At 41.8% G+C, this 24,934-nt stretch overlaps 1 protein-coding gene across 3 annotated transcripts in view; it reads left to right on the top strand.

Moving 5' to 3' along the window:
* Positions 1–9,239: 9,239 nt before the first annotated feature.
* The window catches only part of LRP5 (LDL receptor related protein 5), a 153,805-nt gene continuing 138,110 nt past the window's right edge, over positions 9,240–24,934 (top strand). For 2 of the 3 annotated variants that reach the window (XM_069857779.1, XM_069857780.1), the window contains exon 1: positions 9,240–9,404. In XM_069857779.1, coding sequence (XP_069713880.1) covers positions 9,323–9,404 — 82 coding nt within the window. In that variant the 5' untranslated portion in view covers positions 9,240–9,322. The remainder of the gene's footprint in view (positions 9,405–24,934) is intronic. The other variant, XM_069857781.1, reaches the window with a different exon arrangement.

Genomic DNA, 24,934 nt, shown 5'->3' on the forward strand with positions numbered 1-24,934 from the left:
TGCAAGTATCATATGTTTGATGGATACACTTAGTGTTGTAGAAAGGTGGGTGAAGGGAACCTGTGGAGTCCAGAATAGGCCAAGCATCTGATCATAGAATCCTTTGGGTTGGAATAGACCTTTAAAGGTCATCTAGTCCAACCTCTCTGCAACAAGCAGGGAAATCTTGAACTGGATCAGGTTGCTCAGAGGCCCATCCAACCAAATCTTGACTGTTTCCAGGGACAAGGCATCTACCATCTCTCTGGGCAACCTCTTCCAGTGTTTCATCACCCTCCGTGTAAAAAATTTCTTCCTTATATCTAGTCTGGATCTACTCTCTTTCAATTTAAAACCATTACACCTTGTCCTATTGCAACAGGCCCTACTCAAATTTTTGTCCTCAGTCTATTAACACATGGCTCTGTGGGTGGTGTCATTACCACAGTTTTGGGTTCTTTGATACTGGGATGATTTACGTGGCACCGGGCTTGCTGGTGTCCGATGGGATTCCTCTTTCTCAAAGTTGAAAGAGGATCTTTGCTCACAAGCTTGCAGGGCTTATTGCCAGGGCTTTAAACCAGACTCAAAGGGGCAGGGGGATAATAAGCTTGCCCAGGACAAGCAGATGGATGACATAGTGAGGTTAGAGGGATGGGGTGCTAGTGAGGGCCCTCAGCCTTTGTCTCTGAGATGTGCTAAGTACACTAGAGCACAGTTGAAGTTGTACAGAGATGAGCCAGGGGCTCCTGAGGTAGTAGGAGCTAAAAGGGAAATGCCAGTGAAACACCTCAAAGAAATTAAGGGTTCTTCCTCTATGAAGGTGACACAGCTGACATCACAGCTGAAGTACTTCTACACCAATGCATGCAGCATGGGCAACAAGGAACGACTGGAATGGCTGGAAGCCGTTTTACAGCAGGAAAACTTGTAATATAGTTGCCATCATTGAAACATGGTGGGATGACTCGCACAACTGGAGTGCTATAATGGATGGCTATAAACTCTTCGGAAAGGATAGGCAAGGAAGGAGCAGCGGTGGGGTAGCTCTGTATGTTAGAGGTGTTTGGATTGTCTGGAGGATTGAGTGTTTATGGGTAAAAATCAGGGAGAAGGCCAACAAGATAGATATCATGGTGGGAGTCTGTTACAGACCACCCAACTAGGATGATGAGACAGATGAATTATTCTATAAGCAGCTGGGAGAAGCCTTGCAATCACTAGCCCTTGTCTTCATAGGGGACCTCAATCTACCAAGTGTCTGTTTGAAATACAATGCAATGGAGATGAAACCGTCTAGGAGGTTCCTGAAGCCTGTGGAAGACAACTTTCTGACGTAGCTAGTGAGTAAGTCTACTAGGGAAGGTGCCTCACTGGACCTGTTTTTCACCAACAGAGAAGGATTGTGAGTGATGTGATGGTTGGAGACCATCTTGGACATAGAGATAATGAAAAAATAGTGTTTGATTCTTGAAGGAGTGGGGAGAGGGGAGGTATCAGCAGAACTGACACCGTTGACAGTCTCCTGGTAGGCAGCCCTGAAGGGCAAAGGAGTCCAGGAGATCTGGACATTCTTCAAGGAGGAAGTCTTAAGGGCACAAGACCAGGCTGTCCCTATGTACTGAAAGAAAAGCTGGCGGGGAAGAAGACCTGCCTGGCTGTCTAATAATACCTGGTTTAAGAAGTTACCCTCAGTGTGCACCAGGAGTCTTCTGGATTCCTTACAGCTCACTGTGCTGCTTTTCCAGCAGCTGTTGGGGTGGCTGAAATCCCCCAGCAGTATGAGAGCCCAGACCAAGACTTTGAGTTTCTGTTCTACACACTAGAGATCTGTAAGGTGCAAACTGTGTGAAAAACTGAACAGGTCCTAGGAGCAGAAAATCCAGTCCAAAAGCTGGCTTGTAAGAGTTAACGGTTAGAGGGTAGAGAAGCTCACAGAAATGGTGTTGTGTTTGCTTATCACTGTGTATACAGTCCAACATGATCAGTTCCCCCATGCTGTTTGCAACACAAAACGAACAGCCATCTGCTGGCACATGGGAGTTTGAAACCAAAACTGACTCTAAAGCGAGAACAGGTTTTGTAGTTCTGAATGACTGAAAGTTTGTTCATTTTAGAATTAATTTTGGACTCCCTGCAAAAGAAAATATATGCTTTCAAAATAGTTTTGACAGACTAATAGGACCTCAGGTTTTGCCTACTTCCTAACTTATTACGAATTATGACTCTTCCAGGAATAGCAGTAATCTTAATAAAGCTAGATAGTGCCCATTGCAATGAGTCCCTTAGCACTGACCAGGATTCCCGTAAGCTGCTGAGACAGTTGTGATTTTGTTCACATAGCTGTTGCTGCCAGGCCAAGGTACTTTGTCCAACAAGGATGCAAAGAAAATACTAATTATTTTAAAAGCACAAAAGTAAATTAATGATAAAAAAGTGAAAAGTAAATTAATGATAAAAAATTTCCACAGCAAAAGGTGTTACAAAAACTTCCTACAAAATCACAGGTGTTACTTCGGCTACAAGGAGCTGCAGTTTCACTACTGATGCTCATCAATGCTGCCATCTACAGGTTGTTCTTCTCTCTTCCGGGGCATTTCACGCTATTGCACCATCGTAGAAATATCACTGTAGAAATATTTGTCTGTACAGGCAGGGTTTCTAATTTGCCACATAGCAAATTCAGAATAGGCATATTTATACATTCTTATATATTGCAATCTGCTGACCCGATACTGTTCAAGAGAATGTTAAAAGCAATAAATTTGTGTGTGTATTGAGATCTAGTAATACATAAATCTTGTAAGAAACTTTATAAGGACTTGTTCCCCGCTCCCCGCCTCACCCCATTACACCTGTTTGCAACTTTGCCCCAGAAATCAACTTTTTTTTTTTCCTCCTTTAATTTGCTTCCGCTTTCTTTGGCAGCCAACAGGAGCATGCAATGTAATCCTAGCAAGAACCGCTCCCAGTGCTGTCAGCAAGTGGATGGCAGGTAGAGTTCATGTAACAGATTGCATTCAGGATCGGTTTTGACATCTAAATAGTCATGGCACTGAGCCATATCATGGGGCCTTTCCTACCGTATACAAGGAAGATTCACATCTTGTCAGGACAGAGCAAGTCTTGCCTGGCATCTTAACCACACACAAAATTTAATCAGATCGTAACTAGTCAAGCATAGCTTCACCCCTGATTACAACTTTCTTTAGCACCTTTCAAAGGTAAGAGAAACTTCATTTTTAATGCCGCAAATGTCAAAGAAATTACCTCGGTCTGTGACCCTGTCTATAATCTAGTTAAGGAAGCACCTTACAAGCAGGTTGTTATGATACTATTTCTACATCTTCCAATCCTACAGTACTTGACTTGGTGATGCTTTTAAGAGAGTTTTGTCATTTAAGGTATGAATGAATAGGGCAGGCATGTACTAGTGGTAACAGATCTTGGTGTTTTGCAATATTTCTTCTGTACAAAGGCTGCACACTCCGTCGTCTGCCACTCAGAGTGTAACAGGTTACTAGTATTTTACATGCATGTATCCACTGCAGTTGGTTGGGGTGTACAGTGAGGTAAGACTTGGCTGTTATATGAATAAACACTGTATTTATTCTTCTTAGAAAAGAACCTTTTCTTGCTCTACTTGATACCCAGATACCTGTGTAGTGCATAGATGCTTGGAACAATGTAGGCACATGTAAAGATGCTACCCTAAAGCATGTCATTTCTCCGTGATCTGTTCAGCATCTGTTCTTGCATCATCACCTTCTCAAGGGCAGCTCTGTCTGATTAATAAAGCATTTGGAGAAAGCTTTTCCTGCCGCCCTATTTCCTGTGCTGTTTACATTCCTGAAAGCTACAGAGAAAGGAGGGTGCCTTGCTTTACGAACAGGTCTGCTTTCTTGGTTACGCAGATGCAGTTTAGGCTAGACAATGACATCAAAGCCTAGGGAAAGGAGAAGGAAGAGGCAGGACATATTTCCATGTTGTGTTCAACTTTTTATTTTAATTTCTCTATAAGAAAAGTATTTAACAACATCTTTCTCTCTAACTTAGAGAGATACGGATTTGATGGATCGATGGATAAGGAATTGGCTGGATGGTCACATCCAGAGGGTAGGTGGTCAATGGCTCACTGTCCAGCTAGAGTGGTGTCTCCAAGGGGTCTATATTGGGACCACTACTATTTAATATTTTCATCAATGACATACAGTGGGATCAAGTGCACCCTCAGGAATTTTGCAGAGGACACCAAGCTGAGTGGTGTTCTCGACACACCTGAGGGATGCGATGCTATCCAGAGGGACCTAGAAAAAGCTTGAGAAGTGGGTCCATCTAAACCTCATGAAGTTCAACAAGGCCAAGTGCGAGATCCTGCACCTGGGTCAGGGCAACCTCCAGTATCAACGCAGGCTGGGGGATGAAGGGATTGAAAGCAGCTTTGCAGAGAAGGACTTGGGGGTACTGGTAGATGAAAAACTGGACATCAGCTAACAGCGTGCGCTTGTGTTCGAGAAAGCAAACTATATCCTGGGCTGCATCAAAAGAAGTGTGACCAGAAGGTCTAAGGAGATGATTCTCCCCGTCTAGGCCGCTCCCGTGAGACCCCACCTGGAGAACTATGTCCAGCTCTAGAACCCTCAGCACAGGAAAGACATGGACTTATTGTAGCGGGTCCAGAGGAGGGCCACAAAGATCATCAGAGAGATGGAACACTTCTTCTATGAGAAAAGGCTGAGAGAGTTGCGGTTGTTCAGCCTAGAGAAGAAAAGGCTCTGGGGAGACCTCATTGAGGCCTTTCAGTACTTAAAGAGGGCTTATAAGAAAGATGAGGACAAACTTTTTAGTAGGGCCTGAGGCAACAGGACAAGATATAATGGTTTTAAACTGAAAGAGGGTAGATCCAGACTAGATATAAAGAAGAATTTTTTTACGCTGAGGGTGATGAAACACTGGAAGAGGTTGCCCAGAGAGGTGGTAGATGCCCCATCCCTGGAAACATTCAAGGTCTAGTATTACTTGTCTTACTGTCACCTTCTCTATGCATAAGGAGGTGCTGATGGTAACACTTTCCCACCATGTCAAGCAGCTTAATGAGTGTCAGTGCAGTGATTTAGTTTTAATAATTAAGCCACCTTTTCCAAAGCAGTGCCTAAAACCCCCATGCAGCCTCAGGCTAGCTTCTGCTGAGAAGGGTGTTCTGAATGTGCAAGACAGATAAAGGAAGAGTGACAATACCACCTGAATGGGACAAATATGAGCACCTGATGTTGGAGGAGAAACCAAATGGTGCTTCTAGAGTCTGTGATGGATAGACCTGGAGACTAAACCCAGGTTTTCTGAAGCTTGTCCTGGTGAGTCTTCAGTCAAACCCATCCCTTGCTAAGATTACTTCAGATTTCTTCTCAGATGTGTGTCTATATTTTGTAGGAGATGAGGGATCCTGTGTCTAGATGACTTATTCTGACTCATTCTAGATTACCTGTTGTATTTCCTCTTGTGATACAGGGTGGAAAAAATAGAGGTCCCTACATATATTTAGTTTGACACTGCTTCTTAGCTGAAAGCCATGAGAGGAAGTGTTAAGAAGTGTATTTGAGATGTGGGGAAAGGAAAATTATTTTGTCCTGTGACCTTAGAAGTAAAGAAGGAAAATTATTTGATGCTGTCTTTGTTTCCCACTGTTCACTTTACCTTCCTTTTGCAAAAATACCACAGAACATCTTCAGTCTATCTGGCTCTAGTGACTTCATCTTGACTAAAGAGGGCTGCCCAAGAGGAATAGATGCATGTCTTGGTAGTGATATTCATCATAAAATAAACCTGGGTGTCATTTATAAGCAGTAAACTTGCTCTAGGGGCTCATGCAGTTGTCATTAAACGTTAGCTCTACAGGAGCTCAGACAGCTCTGGCAGCTGGGAGAGAAATATGCTGTAAACTAGGGTACGAGGGAGAAATCCATCAGTAGTAAACATGCAGAAAACATGTGGAGTATTTCAGTCAAGACAAGTTTGCCAGCTGTGGTGGGATGGCTAGGTTATGCTGGAGGACATCTCTAGGTGCTCTGACTTTTTGTTTTCCTGCCAATGTCTCTGCATGTCCCTCCTTTTGCCACTGGTGATGGCACAGACTGGCCTGCTTATAGCTTGGCAGGAGAGTACAGGCCTCCCAGTCTGGATTTCTCACTTTCTTGCTTCTACCAGCCGGGCCCCAAACTTACTACAGCTTCTTTCAAACTATACAGAGAAAGGATTAAAGTTAGGAAAATTATTCCCCCTGCTCCTTTTATTGTAGGAGAAACTGAGGAAGTGCTAGGGTGTAACTTGCCCATGATTACACCAGAAATCTTAGGTGAAATGGGGTATTGGCTCTATTTTTGCAGTCCTGCTTGAGCACTGTGAGGATACAACAGTGTGGAAAGGGATCCTTCTTCCTTCCATTAAGAAGGATCAGGCTTTTGTTAAAAGGACCATTCCATTAAAAGGACCATGCTTTTGTTATCCTGATGAGTTTTGGTGGGTTTTTTTTTTTACTTTCTTACAGAAAAGTATATATCGGGTATTTCAGGAATGTCACAGCTTTGTGTCCACTGGTTTTGCTGGAGGAATTCTTGCCAGGCTGGAAAACAGGTGGAAGGCAGTTCTCTCAGCACATGGGTAAGACTTCTTTTCAGAGCAGCCCAACTTTTAATTCCCTTCATATTCCCCTACATCATATTAACTGAGTTTAAGATGGCATCTTCTGCATTGGAGGAATATTGCATTCCTGGCTGCTGCTAGATTTGCCATTGCTTTAGATCATAGTGCCTTTTTAGGGGAGACATTATGGTCAAGATCCCCAAAATGCATTCTTGTAAGACTCTCTTCCCTAGCTGCCTGCCTCCATGGCCAAGTCTCTCTCCTCATTTTGTTTTAGCTTTGAGTCAACCACCCAATTTGCTAATTGCAGTAGACGTAGTCAGGAGGGAAAGGGGGTACCAGGCAAGAATTCTCCACTCTGAAAATGAACTTTTATACCAGGTCTGTGCTATGGCAAAGAACAAACTTTATTGTGGTATGAAACTCTGATTTACACCTCTCAGTAGTCATCCATCACAGCAAACTTGTGAAGTGCCTCTTTATCAGTCACCAGTGTATCTATCTGGTCTCAATATCTCTTCCTTTGCAAATGTTCTATTTTGAAATCTCTCAGTCCAAGCCTCTTTGTCAGTCAGTGTCATCTTTATTTCTTTTCGCCTACTGTATACAGTACTTGTTTCTTGTGAATGGCTGTTCACATGCTGCTATCTCTCCCTGTGCGTAAAATATGCTGCCAATCCTAAATTGCTCATACAGTCTGACAGGGTCAGATAGGGAGATAAACAAGTAACACTTGAACAGAGCAGGAATAGCAGCAGCCACGTTGCGTCCTTGGATGGGACCATGGGCCCCAAGATACCAAGTGCTGGGATCAGTTGCCAGCTGAAAGAGAAGTTGCTGCTCCCTTCACCAGCCTTATGGGCAGGCTCCCCCACCTGATGTGGCTTGATCCTGGCTTTGGTCATCTCAGTAACCAGTCCCTGGCAGGGAGGATGGGGGCAGCGAAGCCAATTGGCCTGGTGGCAAGAGGGACTCAGGTGGTGCCACTCGTGTCATTACGGGACAGCCTGGCTCTACATGAAGGCACACAAACCAGTTTTTCTTATAAATGCTTCTGTTCTCCCAAGTTGATCTGGGTTTGGGATATTGATCTCGAAGCACTGCTATTCCCCACTGGCTCCTGCAAGTGCAACTGTTTCATGTGCCCCTCCCCTGTCTATGACTTCAATTATTCCCAGTTACTGTCATGCCAGGACTACTGGGTAATTTCCACAATGCTGGAGACAGGACCCAGCAAAAGTCACATCACTGTCTTCAACAAAAAAAATATTTCTTCCAGTTATTTGTCTAGTGTTGACAGTTAGTTGTTTTTAAACAGATTAAAAACAAACCCCTTATTCAGTTGGTGTTCACACAGAGTTTTGCCATTAATGATTTACAACAGCCCAGATTTGGGCTCCAGTTTATTACAGACCTGCTATCAAGAAAGACTAACTTCCAGTTTTCCCATCTTCAAGAAAGTTGAGACTTTTCTAGGCTTTAAATGCAACCTGAAATGAGCCCTCTTTAAAATACATGTTCTTTATACATTAAAGCAGCAGCAAGATAGAGAAGAAAACTTTAATTTTATTTGCAGGTCAACTTTAAGGTAAGGACTGTGTAAGTCTTTTTGTAACTCCATGAAATTTTAAACTGCTCTCTTAGCTCAGTTGAATACTACTGACTTTAAAAACAAAACACTATACCTTTTCCCCCTTGTGAGGAAACGAAGTCTGCGGGGAAGTCTGCAATGGAGTAACCAACAAGACCGAAAACTATTCCTGAGTATTTGATCCTGGTATCTGAGACGGGCAGGGATCTGCAGAGCACCAAGAAAAAAAATCTCAGCTGCTGCTCTAGCATCCACAGCAAGACAGATTATATTAGTACGTGGCAACTGGGAAGCCTGGAACTCGGTCATTTCTGAAATGAAACGGAACTATTACACTACACATCCATTTTTTAAGTGCTTGCTTGTGATTTACAGCTCCCACTCTGACATTTGCAAAAAAGGTTTATGGGGATGCCAGGCAGACCTTTGCTGTTTCTAGCAACTTTTCTTTCGGTTGTAGAATTGGTGTCAGCACAATTGAAAACGTAGACTCAAATGGAAAATCTTGGCTTACGCTGTTTTTTATTCCTGCTCGGGAGACGGGGCAGCATCTGACGCGGGGTTGTGTTTCGGACCTCAGGGCAGGGGCAGGTTCTGCTCCGTTCCTTGTGCTGACGTGTTTCTGCGACCAGCTGGTGTGTTTAACGGGGGGGGGGGAAGACAACAAAAGATTGTTGTTGAACGCGCCTTTCTTTCAAAAGCACAGTTTTGTAAAAAGCGGCTTTATAAAACGTTTGTTTCGGTGGGAGAAGGAAGGAAGGCAAAAGCAAATCTCCATCTGGGAGGAAAACAACCAAGGCGCGGGCATCCTCACACCTAACTTCTAAACCTACGGACGCAGGGCTGGTCTCTGAACACGCAGCGAGCCGGTCCAGCAGCAGCCGCCCCAGGAGGCGCCCGGCTCCTCCCCGGGGCCGCGGAGGATCCCAGCCCCCTCCTTGGCGGCGACGCCAGGAGGAGGAGTAGGAGAAGGAGAAGAAGGAGGAGGAGGAGGAGGGTCAGCCCCGGCGCCTCCCCGCTTCCCCGCCTCCCTCCTCGCCGAGCGCGGCGCCGCGAGCATGGAGCCCGTCTGAGACGCGCTGCGAGCTCCGGCGGCTGCCGCGGCGGCACAAGATGGAGGCGCCGCCGCTCCCGCTGCTGCTGCTGCGGCTCCTGGCCGCCTCGCTGCTGCGCTGCGGTCCGGGCGCGGCCGCGGGTAAGCTCGCCGCGGGCCCGGGTCGGCGGGGAGGCGAGCGCCGCCGTCCCTTTTGTTGTCGGACTTGGGCAAACTTTCCCCGCGCTCCGGCGGTTGGGGGGGAGCGGGGCCGGGGGCTCCCGCGGGGCGGCGTCCTCCGCCCTCGCCCTCCGTTTCTGCAGAGGAAGCAGGGCCGCCCCCGCCCCTCGTCCCGCCGCGAGGGCGGCTGAGGTGAACGCGCACGGTTGCGAAAAGAGAGACAAAAGTCGCCCCCGCCCCCGCCCTTCTCCGCTCGCGTCCTCCCGCGGTCCCGGCGGGGACTCCGCGGGTGTCGAGTGTCGCTCGGCGGACTCGGGGCCGGGCGGAGCGCTGGGTCCCCCGCTCGGTCCGGGCACGGAGCCCGCCCCGCGCTTCCCCCTCGCGATGCCGTTTGTAAGCGAGTGCGCTGATCCTTTAAAAGCGCAAATAACCGGAGGCGGTGCTCGGCAAACGCGTAAATACGGCTCTGCGAGACTTGGGAAGTGCTGGAACTTTTGCAGCGTAGAAGCGGCGGTGCGGCCGAGGCTGTGGGAGCGTCGTTTTAGGGGCTCTTCTGTTAGGCCACCCAGCTTTTCGAGCCGTCTGTGACTTTTAGAACTGTCATTTAGAGCAAGAGAACTGGCCGTTTCCTTCTGGCATCGTGTTTTTATAGTTTTAGTCGGCGCTCTGTGTAGTTGTGTGTTCTGTGTCGCTGCTTCTGTCAGCGTTGGGAGGAAAAGATGCCCTTTGCGGCTCAGAATGCACCTTGTTCGTACGCGTTGCCTCAGTCCTTTAAAAATGTTTCAGAACACACGAAGTATTCCTCTCAACGCTTGCGATTGTGTAAAGCTGTTCGTGTTCCTACTTGACTGAATGAAGCTATGTAGCTTGGGGGGGAATCAACTTCCAGGAGTCCTAAATGAACAGAGACCGGCTGATAGTGTTGAGGGATTTCGTGCATTTCTTTAACAGACTGCAGTATAAAGGAATAATTTTTTTTTAAAGCGATAACTTTGTGTTTGCAACTCTTAAGAAAAAAGACATATCAAAACATAACACAGAAGTTTGTTACTTGGAGTTTGATTTTTCATTCACCTCGTTTTAGAGACTGATTCTTTTAATGTAGTGTATATTCTGTATCAGTAGTAACCTTCTTTAACACACAGAAAAACTCTTCTACAAATGTGCTGGTTTTTAGTAATTGGCTAAAGAGTCTTGGTTATAAATCTTAATGACATTGCTTTTGTTCTGCCTATTGATTAGGAAGATACGTGATTCTTTTGTTAGGTTGATCTGGAAGGTATTTCGAGTACAGCTCATCTGTCCTTTGAGAAGGAGCATGGACGTACTGTGAGGGGCTCTCCATATTTTTAGTACCAGTCCTGAGAACCCTTGCTCTGTAAGCAGATGCCTGACTTTTAAGGGACTGCCTCTTAAAAATATTTTCATGTGCTTATCTTGCAAATAAATAAATGCATCTCTGCAAGATGGGATGTGCTGGAACTTTTGCAGTGTTAAAGCCTCTATGAAGCTGGCACACTATAATAGATCCTGAATATTTTGACTGTGAAATAATTCTGCTATGGAGCTAAGTGTTTGCTTTATACGTGGTGGTGTCAGGCGTAGTATTATTTATGTTGCTTGAAATAACGTTAAACCTGTTTCAGGTATGGGTTATACTTTACTCTCCTTTCACTGAGTTGAGACAAAATGATTGTTGCATTTGGTGCTTCCTTGAAGGAAGGAGTCTACTGCCTGTGCATGGCACTCAGGAAGATGATGACAACAGCATGTTTTTGTCTGAAAATATTGTACATTCTGAATTTTTAATACAGCACAGAGGGAATTTTGTACAGGGCTCTCAAAACCTGAAAGTAGTTGGGATAGTTCTTGTTTAAGAATTAACTCAAGCAAGAATTATTTTTACTTAAACACACAAAAGCTTGGTTAGCTGTTGCTTGTTGTGCACTAGAACGCTTCCCAAAATTGTGAGGTTGTATTTTAGTTTTCTTTAATGGAATGACTATTTGCATGATGTTAAGAAACACAAGAAAGCAGAGAAATTTGACAGGATGGGTATAGAAGTTTGAAGCTAGGGCTGTAGTGTGAAGTAAAAAATGCATTTGAACATGTCCCTAAAAAGGCTCTTAATTTGTACTGTTTTTCCTGACGTAACCTAAAGTTAATGAAATCTATCACTGTGTTAAAACGTAAAAGGTAGCAGGAAAGAGCACTTGCTAATTTTATGACAGGGAAGTGTGCTATGTAGGAGTCCTCAGCTGCATTTCAGTGCTATTTTAGTCAGTCTGTCATTGATTTAGGGGGCTATTTCCAGCTACTACTAGCATGATGTGAGGGTCTGTCGCAAATTATGGTCATAAATCCTCTTGAAATAGTGGGGAAATTTTGAATCTCCAGACTGACTCTAAAGTTTGGTATTTTCAAAGCGATGAATCTTTTTTCTCCAGGCAAAGGATAATGGCTAACTGTGTGAGAATTAATTTGTTATTTAATTTAAAATTAAATAAATTTAATTTTGAAGTATCCAGAGAGGCTTTAAAATTACTCATACTGTAGATCTGTGTTCTACGTAAATCAGCATGGCACGCAAAGTCAGTGCTCTAGAAGAATGTGAGTGTATTTCATCAGTAGCCTGGTGTAAATTCCACCATTGCCCCTTGCTATATTTAAACCCCCCCTTTTTTTTTAAATCTCAACTGCTTTAGCTTTTAAGACTTTTTTTTTTTTTTTTAAACTTGTTTATAATGTAATTGTTAGTATAATAGGCCACGGGGTTTGTTCCAGCTGTAAATTTTCTCAATCCTGCATGTGGCTTTCTCAGTCCTTGCATATGGCAAACCGAGGTAACTTTTTAGCGAACAGAGATTTATTTTTTGGAAATATGTCATCCTTTATTGTTACGGTAAGGTCTGGCAGCATATCAGCAAATAAAGGTTACAAAACCTTTCTTAGAACCTGGATATGTGTGACTTTATTGATAGCGTGTTTAATGTAACGTTGCTTCTAGTTAAAACTTAGCAGTGTAGCGTTAATAAACTGTTTCTTTTTGTCAAGGCAGAAGTAAAAGAAAATTCACTATTTGTGGTGCTCAGAAACAGCTTTAGTTAGAACATTTGGTTTCATGTTAGATCAGTTGTTGGGGTTTTTTTTGTGAACATAGTGCAACAAAAGCAACCTGTCAACTTGAGGTTGAGTACAATAACTAAGTTTAAATTCCTTGTTAGAAAGAAGATATTGTAGGTAACTTTATTACTCTTTATTATATGAAATCCTCTTAATTTTTCTTTACATCTTTAACTCAAGAGCTATTAAACATTCAAAATGTTTGGCTTTTGCAAGTTCAGAATTTCACGTGGGAGTTTTTATGGCTGAAAAAAACAGAGCACTGAGAGCACTTGAAGGAAATAATTGATATTTTCTGCTCAAACTTCTGTGAAGAACTCAAATAGGTATCAACCTGAGCCTCAAGGGAAGACTTACTGTAGAATAAGTATTCCCCCCAATTTATGGCACAGGCCTGCAACATAGCAATTCTGTTATGTACAATGGACTCAGCATTTTTCGAAGGCATGTGGATTATTTTCCTTTTTCATGATACTGCTTTCCAAAAGGTTGTGTACAGGAACTCTGCAAGTTCTCTTAGGGCAGGAGCCTAATAGTTAGGATATTGGGTGGGGACATTGGCTGGCCAAAGCCATGTGCTGTTTGGATGCTTGGGTCTTTCTGAAGAAGTTGAAGATGTGCCATCTACTGATGGCACATGTGGGACTGCTGACCTGGAAAAAACACTTCTGGAGAGTCCCATACTCATTAAGTTAGGCCATGGAAAGTCTCGTGATAGAGTCAAAGGATATTTTGAGCAGTTTTTGAGATTTTGGGTGATTAAACAGTTGTGAGAGGAGAAGAGAATGGGAAGTCTATCCCACAAAGTATTGTTCAGTACAGTTGTTTGTTAGGAATTTACGGGTCAATAAATCTTTTGATTCCTTCTCTCTCAGAAAAATAAAAATGTGGAGCTCACCAGTTCTTTGTGGTTCCTGTTTACTAAATATTGGAAATAGCTGTTAAACCACAAAATTCTACTGAGAAGCTCCAAACAGAGTAAAGAATGGGTGATGGCTTGGTTATGGGGTTGAGGATACATGTAGTAAACAGGATTTTTAATATAATTGTTGTTTCTTTTACTCTTGATTGACGCAGGCTGCCATCATAGGCGGATGTAAGGTGTCATTTTTATTAATGTGAAAACCATGGGTGGCTTTTGCAAAGACACCAAAACTTGACATGCGCTTGATTTAAATTGGTGATGAACAAGTTAAAGCAACTGAAACCTCTTTTTAGATCAGTAAACACTTTATATGAGTGTTTTGTGATAGATTAGCTTAATGGGGACAGTCTGCTGGGAGAAGGAATTTCTTGACTGTAAATCAGCTACAGATTATCTTCATTTCACAGTGTGATGGTTTACTGCTATTGCAGTTAACAGCACCAACAGTAAATGCAGAAGTAAATTCCTGGTGCAATTGTCAATAGTCTGAGAAACTCAAGTGTTATCACATGTATTTTAAAGCATCCCTGCTTAATATGATAGTTGTTGAATTCTTTTTGGCACTTTGACTTTCTGAAGTGCTGTATTGGCTAATTCTGAATATTCTGCTAACTCAGCATCTATTATTTATCCTTGAGGAAACTGAGCTTCCCCGGCTGAAGTTGGCTTCTTTTAAAGTAATAAAAGTTGTCTTTGTGCCAGGCAGAATTAAGCTTTTTGAACTCTGCTCTTCCTGTTGAGTCTATAGAGGTATTATAAAACAGGTAATTGTTCAATAAAACTATGAATTGTGCCCTTGCTGTGCTATGGTGAAAAATCATGCAATCAGAGAAATGAGATTGCACGTATGTTAGGTTATAACTTCTTGTTAAAGGACACGTGGTGCCCTGTGAAGTGCCATGCTTTTAATTTGGTGGTTCTGTTCTTCTTACAGGACACCTGTTGGCTTGAGTTTTGTCTGAGAATGAGATAAACGAGTTACCTTGACATCTCTTCATTTGGCTCAGGATTTGATGACATTTTGTGATGATGATTCCAGAGGTTCTCTGTTGCCCTTTCTTTAGGTTGTCTTGAATGTACATTGACTTTAATTTCACAGTATTGTTGCATTAAATGTGATTCATTCAGCATTTATTAATACTTCTTTTTGAAGTGGCTTGTTATACATGATAGAAAAGATGATAAATTAGCCTTGTGTGACTCGATCCTCAGCCTGCAAGATTTAGATTGGAGTTAGGTAGTGGTGGTAAGTGGAAGCAGGAGCTTGCCCCCTTCTTTCTGCAGGCTTTCAGAGTCAGAAAAAGCCAGAGTGTGTGTTGTCTCCTTCATGTTTCTAAATGTCTTGGTGGTTGAGGAGGAGCTGTGGATTGAGTAGACCTGCTTAGTGAATATCTTGGCTTTTATGTTTGGAAATCAGAGAGTATTACTATAATGTGATTTTGTAAATGTTCTTTTTCTTTACTGCTGTTAATTGCTGTTTTTAACCAAATCAACAGGAAAAGGAGTGAAGGACCTGAGAAAATGTGATCAAAGTGTGCAGTGCTGCTGTAATCTATGGGTTATTGATATGTCATTTGAGAACTTTTACAGAATAATCCAGGTTTTGCCTTGGGCACAGATTATGCCTAGAAGCAGTAATGCGCTTAAATCCATGTCAATGACTTCCACCTTCTCTGAAAATTTGTTTTACTTGGATTCCATATTCCTGGATGCTTTGTCCAGTCCTTGTACTTTTTTTCATTCATTTTGCATGAACGTATTTTTTTCTGTTCTTCTGAATTAAAACTGTCCTAGTTAGATTTCAGAAGGCCAGAAATGTAATTAAATGTCTTTTTTTTTTTTTAATATATAAAACTTCATACTATAGAGTATATATGTAGAAAGGAGGGAAGCTGACCTCTTCTCCCAAGTGACAGGGGACAGGACAAGGGGCAATGGCTTCAAGCTCCGCTAGGGGAGGTTCAGGCTGGACATCAGAAAAAAAATTTTCACAGACAGGGTCATTGGGCACTGGAATTGGCTGCCCAGGGAGGTGATTGAGTCACCTTCCCTGGAGGTATTTAAAAGACAGGTGAATGAGGCCCTGAGGGGCATGGTTTAGTGGTTGGTAGGAATGGTTGGGCTGGATGATCGTGGGGGTCTTTTCTAACGTTGTGATTCTGTATGACTGTCAAGAAGGTGAAGCTGATTCCTTTTATAAACTAGGGGAGACCCCAAGCCTGCCCAGTCTGCTTACCTTTATATGAATTAAAAAACCAGCAGCATAGAATGCCTAAGTGACTGGGTTGTGTGTGGTGTAGGTTGAGTGTTTTGCAGGTTTCCCACTATTAAACTTGTATGGGAGCTTTCTGGAGTTACTGGCTTATGCAACCTGAAGCTTTATTTCTTCGTAGTGTGGATTTTTTTTTCTTTTATTTCTCAGACTTACTAAATAACATACTCTCTGTGTCTGGCTCTTCAGGTAAGGCTGAGGGGTACTTTTTGTGACATTGAGTGAATAGTCTACCAGGTGCTTTGTTGTTACGAGATTGTGCTCTTTCTTGCACCCTGTGGAGTGCTTGGGCACTCGGCATGTCCTTTTCCTTGAGCCCATCAGTTCTAGGATGCTATGTAAGCTGTAGCATATTCCTCTGTAACCAGACTGTGCCTGAAGAGGCTGTAGGGGGTTGAAATCTTAGTGTCTCAAATTTTAGAAAGTTGTGTAAGCTTATTTCTCTAGCTTTAGTTTTAGAAGTGGTACATACTTGATATTTGAGGCGATGTGAAAGGCCTATATATCTTTATTATTATTATTGTTCAAGGATTATTTCCAAATAATTGGTAAAGGACAGTTTCTACAAGGTATGAAAGCACATTAACTGCTGTGTTAGCATAAATGTTCTTAAGTGAGAGCCAGCAGGATGAAAATGCATGTTTTCCACTCAGAAGGTCTGCCCAGGTGTGAATGATTTTTTTTAAAAAAAGTCTGTGCATTATATGTGTCTTCAATAGCTGAGTAAAATAAATCTGTAGTTACAGAGAATTTTTGTCCGTCTCATATTTAATAGCATGGGTTTTTTTACCGTCTGGGTAAAGTTGGCTATTACTTACACGCATAAGTAAACTCAAGTTTGCAGGTGTTCCAGTATTAGAAAGTGTATACACAGAAGGAGTTACACATCTGGAATTACTTAGGCAAGCTGCATGTGAGAGTCAGGTAGGGTGTGGCTAATGCAGGCAAAACTGTAATGAAGCCTCAATAAATTGAACTTGAATCATTTGCAAGTCTCTCCATTTTACCTGCCCCAAAACCTTGTGTGAACCTGGATTTTAATCTCATCTAATCTTTCTTTCACACATACCCCACCCTGAGCCACAAAACCTCACTGTCGGTTGTAACTTTGGAATCTGTGCACAGGAGGAGAAGATTTTCTATGAGGCCATTAGAAAGGTCCATTTTTCAGTTGTAGAAGTTAGATATGGAAACTACCGGAAGGAACCATGCCCCCTGTAAAGAATGTGGGAATATTTCTGGAGACTTTGAACAGAGTAAATCCAACTCTCAGGGAACTCCAAACTTAGTTTTTGTGGACACTGGGAGAAATGCATACACCCAAGCACAGTTAAAGTGAATGTTGGATGATCCGGTGGGTCTCTTCCAACCTGGTTATTCTATGATTCTATGATATTTGCAGAGGACAAATCATTTTCTGTAGGTGTTTGGTGAGAGTTGCTCTGTAGCTTGCATGAAGAACTAATCATGCCATTTGAACTTATAATGACGTGCTTGACAGTAAGTATATTAAGTGTGCTCCTAGATCTTATTTGCCTTTGACAAGTTGTATAGATGGTTAGTATTTCCAGAGGAATTGCTGTCTCTTCACAGCCAATTTGGCCAAAAATATGATATAGGTTGTGATTAATTTTCTCTGAAGTGTTTTCATAGCTGTTGTCATTCTGCTTGTCATTTCTGTCACATCTCACTGGAACTGGAAGATTAAATACTCGGCTAGGAAGAATTTTAATTTAAATTTAAAGGGCAGAGAGTTGGTCATGGAGTTATCATGGCTACTTTTGAACTTCCTTTGCTTTGTCAAAGCAAAAGAAAACAGCCATGTTTTTCAGAATTGGGGGTGGTAATCCCCTACTTTAAGGAATCCTGTATGGTTGTGATAAAATCCCCTGTGTTAGATGCCTGTGAATGCAGCTGTCGTTCTGCTATTTGCAAATCCAAGTCTGCTAGAGAGCCTTTGAGACATTTGTGGAAAGTGAAACCATTTTGCATGAGCCAGAAGACTGGAAAACACCTGGATTTTACTTAGTGACTGGTAGTTACTCAATGTTTAAATGTACTCCCAGACCACTTGGTTCCCTGGAGCAGAGACAGATTTGCTCATAGTTCACAGAAGTGCTGACCTAGGCAGAAGCGATCTCTTGCAAGGTCCTGGCCGGTTGTGCTGAAGTGTGTACACATGGAAGATTGTGAGATATTTTTGGAGGAAGTATTCCACATATATATATATATATATGTGTGAGTGTGTATGTAATATGTATGTACGTTCCTACGTGCTTAAACACTTGGTTAACCAGTTTCTCTTGCTCTGTTTTTTTTTTCTTTTCGTTCTAATGGTTGTGTTATTGACTAACCATCCATTTCTGAAAAGAAACCCACAAACAAACCTGCTCTTTGTGTAGACTTTAACTCCTGATATTGGGTCTGAGTAATTTTAAGGAGGAAGGTTTCACATTTGCTACATATAAGACTAGAATTCAGTATACTTGGATTTGGTTTTGGTGGTGTTACTGAAGTATGCCTTTAAGTGTGTGAGCTCCAACTTCTCATCTGAAAAATGGTCCCAGTGATACATAAACTGTCTCTCTGAATGTATCTTGGAAGAAGCACCTTTTCTTCTACATGTGGTTTTTAAATAACCTCCTAGTTAACCTGCCTTGTTTGACTCCATTGTATTACTCCATTACTATTACAATGACTGGTGTTTCAGGCTGTTATTTAGAGAGAAATGAAGCTGCAAACAGAGGTAGGCAAAGTAACCATGAAAAAGTAGGGCGATGTGTATTTTGTTAAACAAAATTGTGTGCCTGATCAGTTTTGTGCACCTACGTCTTTGATCTTGCATAACCACTTTCCATACTATTTATAGTCAGTATTTTACAATTTCTGCATGTTGTATCCTCCTCCTGTGTTAGCAGCATTTCTTCTCAGCTTGAAAACTCTTGTAGGCAGGAATCTTGTGTATTGTTTTTCCTTTAACTTGCTTATTTTGTGTTGTGCATTCCCCCTGCACTGTCTGAAGAACCAAGATTACTAAAGGCTGGAATGTCTGTAGGTGGGTAATTAAAAATAGTGGTCAAGAGAGCTTGGGAACTTGTTGGGCTACTTCTCTAAATAGGATGATGAAGCGTCATTGAGTGGAAGAAAAAAACCCAAACCAACAAAACTAAAACCAATCCCAAATCCCCCAAATGCCCTACTGTTTCTGGCAGCTTGAAGAGACTGCCTGGTGTCCCCTTAGCACTTAGCTCCACTACCATGTCTGCCCATAGCAGAATTGGTAAAACTAGAGAAGCCGCAGCTTTGTCTGTGTTTGAGGATTGCTGCTTGGCATTCAGCCTAGTGCACATTGGAGACAAGATGAGCAGGTAGGACTTTACTCTTGTAACCTCTGTCTCATATTATCCCTCAACCCGCATGGTCTAAATTAAAGCCTTCGTCATTATCTGCAGAAGATTTAAGTGATCTAGGATTTATTTACCTTGGGCATTACCACCTTGACACATCCAGCCCTTCTCCATCCTGCTACAGGAATAACAGCTCATAAAAAATAACTCTGGTTGCTGATCCCCAGGGCGTGGAACTCCTGGCATCTGGAGACAGAGCACATCTGGCACCATTCCCCAACGGCAGAATTCAGCCAGCCCAAATGCTTATTGCATGTGGGTAATGATGCAAGTTTTCTCAAAACAACGGCTATGGGATCATTGTAAGCATTGGCCTCTCACCTGTTTATTCAGAGATGGATTTTATTTTTTTTTCCTGAGGAAGTCTGTGTGCAGTGGGGGAGGATGTGAAGTGCTGTAAAGTCTCAATAAGACTGACTCAGTCCTCTAAGCCATACTTGCTTCTTGACACTGGTGCCCTTACACGTTCGGAATGCATGTGTGAAAGCTGCTGTGCCCATCCAGAGAGCACTTGGTAGACAGAGGTGTGCTTTTTTTTGTGCTTTTCTGGTAGCTAAGGTTCTGTGGAGTCAGCGTTGCAGGGACACCAAAGAGTTTCTGTTTAAAGAAAATGTACTGTAGTGCCTAACTTTGAGGAATGTTCTTGGGACCTGTTAGTATCACCTTCCTTGTACAGAATATAAGGCTTTTGTAGGGTAACAGAACTTGCTTTGTTAGAGATAGAGTATGAATTCAGAACCTAACAGCTATTCCACAGTTATTTCTCCAAGGGTGCTTGTAGTTTGGTATTCATACTGTATGGATTGAGACTGTATAACAGGCTTGTGTTACTGAATCTGAGCATCTGCTGGTCACATCTCTGTATAAACTGATTCGTTATTATTGTGGTTTGTAACATGACACCTGTCTATGCGCTTGTTGACATATTGTTAGGCCCTTCTTGTCCACACGTGCTAGTTTCTGAGGGAGGATGCCTTGTTTTAGGTATTTCTTAACATATTGCCAGTAGCCTATAAGGGCAGTTCAGGTCATGTGACAAGAGAGTCTTCCAAACACGTTTTTGGCTGTTGACTGACAGTGAACCAGAGGTAGGTGGCAGGACTTGTTTGAATAGACAGTAGGAAAAGTGATGATTTGCTTGTGAGCCCACACTGCAGGGCAGATGCATGCAAAGCAATGTACTAGTATAGGGTAGGAGTTTTTTTCTTTTACCTGTAAATTCTGCTGTTCTTTTTTAATTACTGCTAAATTCTCTAGCTCTTCAGTTCCCTGGTCATTAGCTGGGAGGAAGCTGCTTTACATGTTTTTTCCTGTGCTCACTTTGAGACTCTAGCACCAGTTCTTTTTTAACTTTCTTTTTATGAATAAAATCTTAATCTGTTGGAAACAAGAATGTCTTCAGATCTCTCTTATCTGCTGTGTGACTGTCATTGCTGTTGAAAACCACTGTGTTGACTTTGGTTCAGTAAAGCTTCATAGCAATTGAGAGACTATGTAACAGTGCTAATGAAAAGCCTTTGCATGGTTTCTGGAGGCTTAGACGTCAATAAGCCACTGGAGAGGTTGCATGTATAAAAATATAACTTGTCAGCTGTTGTGCTCTGAATTACAGCTGCATGCAATGCTTTCTGCTCTATAAATTGTCTGCTACTTTATTGTGAGGCAGAAGCAATGTACTGAATTCTACAAAAAACTCCTTGTTTTCTCCAGGAACCAGAGTTTTGATAGCTTTTTTTTTTTTTTTCATCTGAAGTGTTTGTGTGCAAGAATAGAGCAGTCAAGCACAAGTGGGAGATGGGGAAGCATTATGTGCGCACACATGATTGCAAAAAGAAACAACAAACCAGTTTAGTTCAATCTTTATAACAACAATGTTGGCTGTTTATAAAAAGGAATGTACTTTGCAGGGTTATTTTCCTATTTAAACATAGCAGGACACTGGGAACAGATTACTGAGAGTATTTGTTGCTTAGTGTGCTTGGCAACATTTATTTCAATGAAAATTTAACTTCTTAAGCTATTCAAGTTCAATTTCAAAGCTTTTGCCTTCACTTCTAAGGTAAGATAACAGGAAAAAAAATCAATGTGTTTTTTTTTCTTTTTGCAATTAATGATGTGTATGATGTCAGTTGTCAGGTCACTGTTGTATATGTGGCCAGAAGTGAGTGTGTTTTGTTATCTTTATTTAGAAAGGCTTTGAAACGTGGAATTACACTTTGTTCAAAGTCCTGTCATAAATATTGCCTGTTCCCAAGAGATGAGTCTACAGCAGATATCATTTAGTGCCTGTCTTTCTCTAACATTTGGTTGAGTATATGCCAAATGTATGATCAGACTCTTTTAGCTGGATACTACAGGTCTTCCAAGTGGAACTTCACCTGGCAGTGGCGTCAATAATGCTTTGGCAAATCAGTGATTACTTCAAAATGCTTCCCAATGTCTGAAGTGGCATGAAACTTTCTAGTTCTGACAGCTGTAAATTCATGTTAAAATAACAAGAATTCCTGAAACTCATCTATTGGCAGCCTCAAAGCACATCTTTCTGTACAGCTATAAAATTGGCAGAAACAAAAAGTGCTTTATTTCAGTAGCATGCACAAGTTTACACGCAAATCTCAAATACCCCTGAATTTTGTGTATCTGTAGCTTAATGGTTAAATTTTAATTATTCTTTTTTTCTTCTCTGGAGGCTGAGTAAGTACATACATTGAACTCAACAAGCGGTTCTCTTGTTAATTCCTAAATCTTGGAAAAGTTCTTGTGTGTGTGTTTTTCTTTTCTTTTTTTTTATTTTGTTGATTTAAAAAAAAAAAAAAACGAATTTAAACAATAATTAGGCACAAATTGCTGCAAATGAGGACGCAGTGTGCCATTCAGTGGAATTTTAAATGTTCCAGAGTCTTCTGGGAACCCTTTCTTAACTCACAATATTGTTTTAAGCCTGAATGAAAAGGAATTTGCAACACCTGGCATAGATTAGGAACAGACTCTGTTTCAAAGGGGGTGTTTTGTCCAGTGGTTTTAGTTTAAGCAGCATCCAGCTTCCATACCATGCAAATGTGTGGCCATGTAGTAAACTGGATTAGAAGACTAGGCTGAAAGTAACCTCCTTAGTTACATTTGTTCTGTGCAATCTTTTTCTTGCTCAACTTTTTACTATTACGATATTTTTTTTCTCCTCTTCCCTCTTCTCTCTCCCCTCATGTGTTATGAAGAGTTACCTACATCAGTGAGGAGAAAGAGAGACAGGGAGAAGCTGCTTCATGATGTAGGGTAAAATACTATTCAAACAAGTTTTTTTCCTAGTCTAACAGAACTGTAGTAGTGCAAGATCAAGGATTTGTTGGGTTTTACATATTCAGCTTTGAAGGAATGATAATGGTGCATGTTTCCATGGAATTCAGATGTTACACAGCCTACAGTGTTTGTTCTCTGTGTTGTTATTTGTTGTTGTTTTCTTAATAAAAATCTAAACTCAATGTGTTATTTTTTGCCTATCTTTAATTGTGCTGTACCTCATGAGTGACAAGAATAACATCTTGGAGAGTCTTCACAGCGACACAGAAATAGAGCATGTGTTCACATTTGGAGTGTGATGTGATAGAGAGTTAATTGTATGGATTAACTGTTCCACTGGAGTAGATAGATGTTGTCTCTTTTGATGTTGTGCTGCTCTGTGGTGTTCTTGGACAATTACTGCATGAGATGAAGTTTTTAGTTTGAAAGCTTCGACTTAAGAAGTCTAGAAATGTTTGGTGTCATTTGATGTCAAGTTAGCTTATTAAGTGTGTGTGTATATAAAATAGCGTGTGTATAGATGTATATATAAAGCCCTAGAATGCAGAGTATGCTTATAAAGGAAGCAACATAATGCTGTAATCAGTAGAGCACATTCTTAAGAGGTTTTAGCTTCCCTAACTTCCTTCAAGTAAAACATAAGAAAGTTAATGTTTTTCACATGTTGATAACATATAAAGTGCATCTTTCACATGTTGATAACATAGCAGGAAAAAAGTGTGTCTTCTCGCTTCAGAGATTCCTTGGGCAATTGTCAAGAAGTAGTGGTTGGTTGTAATGGATGATAATCAGTTTGAGTTATTGGCTCTTCAGTGACTTTTATAAAATGGGTTGGTGGTTTAGAATCTCATTCCTGCTGAATCGACAACGTGTACCGTAGTGCTGCTCTATGTTGTATCAGTCACAGCAAAGGAGAAAAAAACCCAACACCCTTAGTTATCCTTAAAAGTGAGTTATTTTCTGTCACCCAAGTGAGGTCTCTTGATGTTAAGATTGACCCATATTGCACATGGTGACTAAAACAAGACTGACATGAGCAAGGAGTTCTGGATTTTAGGTCCTATTTTTAAAGAAGAAATAAATCTCTGATATTTGCATCTTCTTTGGTTAATTTCTGCACTAGATGAGCTTGGTAAGAAATTATCTGTTTCCTCTTTTTACTGCATCTATTGTAATGTTACAGTGCGGTCTGTAAGTTGAAAGTGAAGGATGCCCTAACTCTGAGCAAGTATTCAGTTACAGAATGAGGCACCGAAGTTTAGTATAGAAGGGAAGGGCTTCTTTCAGCTCTGTTGTGTGGGTTGTATTTTAAGAGGGTAGATTACTGCTTCTGTGTTTAGTTGTTCTGACCTGGAGGGAATTACTTAAATGCACACAGTCATTTCTTGCATGTATTTCATGTTTGTTAACTCTCTGTAGCGCAGTCTTTTTTTATAAAAAAAATGCATTTATTAATTGCTGATGGTGTGCCAGTGTCTGGCATGTTGAATGTGCCATGTTCATCAGGTTTCTGGATTGGAAGTGTGATCTTAGGCTGTGGGCTGTAGCTTTTTGAACTGACATTTTAATATTGTGGTGTTTCTAATAAGTAAAATAATATGTATATTAGGGAGGGCAGAATCTAGGACGTTTAAAGTCCAAAACAATCTGCACCATCTGGAAATACAAGAGAAGTAAAAACTGTTTGTAATAAGCTTACTTTGCTTACAAGGTATTCATCAGAGGGGAAATACATGGCACTAATACTTGGTCCAGCTAAGCTGTGCAATACAGTGATCGATGTACTCTGTTCTGCCTTACTGAGACTCCAAGTCTGGCTCCTCCTGAAGGACGGCAGTATTTCATAGAATTATAGCATGGTTTGGGTTGAAAGAGCGTCTGAGGGACCTGGGGTTGTAAGGGAGACCTTATTGCTCTCTACGACTACCTGAAAGGAGGTCGTAGTGAGGAGGGAGCTGGCCTCTTCTCTTAAGTGTCAGGGGACAGGACAAGGGGGAATGGCCTCAGGCTCCGACAGGGGAGGTTTGAGCTTGACATCGGAAAAATATTTTCACAGAAAGGGTCATTGGGCACTGGCACAGGCTGCCCAGGGAGGTGGTTGAGTCACCTTCCCTGGAGGTGTTTAAAAGATGGGTGGATGGGGTACTCATGAATATGGTTTAGTGGTTGGTAGGAATGGTTGGACTTGATGATCCTGGAGGTCTTTTTCAACCTTGTGATTCTGTGTAAGGGACCTTAAAGATCATCTAATTCCAACCCCCTGCAATGGGCAGGGACACCTCCCACTAGATCAGGCTGCACAAGGCCCCATGCAACCTGGCCTTGAACACCTCCAGGGATGGGGCATCCACAACTTCCCTGGGCAACCTATTCCAGTGCCTCACCACTTTTATCATAAAAAATTTCTTCTTTCTAATGTCTAACTTAAATCTTCCACTTATGGTTTAAGCCATTCCCCGTTGTACTGTCACTGCATGACCTTGTAAAA

The sequence above is a fragment of the Phaenicophaeus curvirostris genome, chromosome 5 (genome assembly GCF_032191515.1).
Source record: "Phaenicophaeus curvirostris isolate KB17595 chromosome 5, BPBGC_Pcur_1.0, whole genome shotgun sequence".
NCBI classification, from domain to species: domain Eukaryota; kingdom Metazoa; phylum Chordata; class Aves; order Cuculiformes; family Cuculidae; genus Phaenicophaeus; species Phaenicophaeus curvirostris.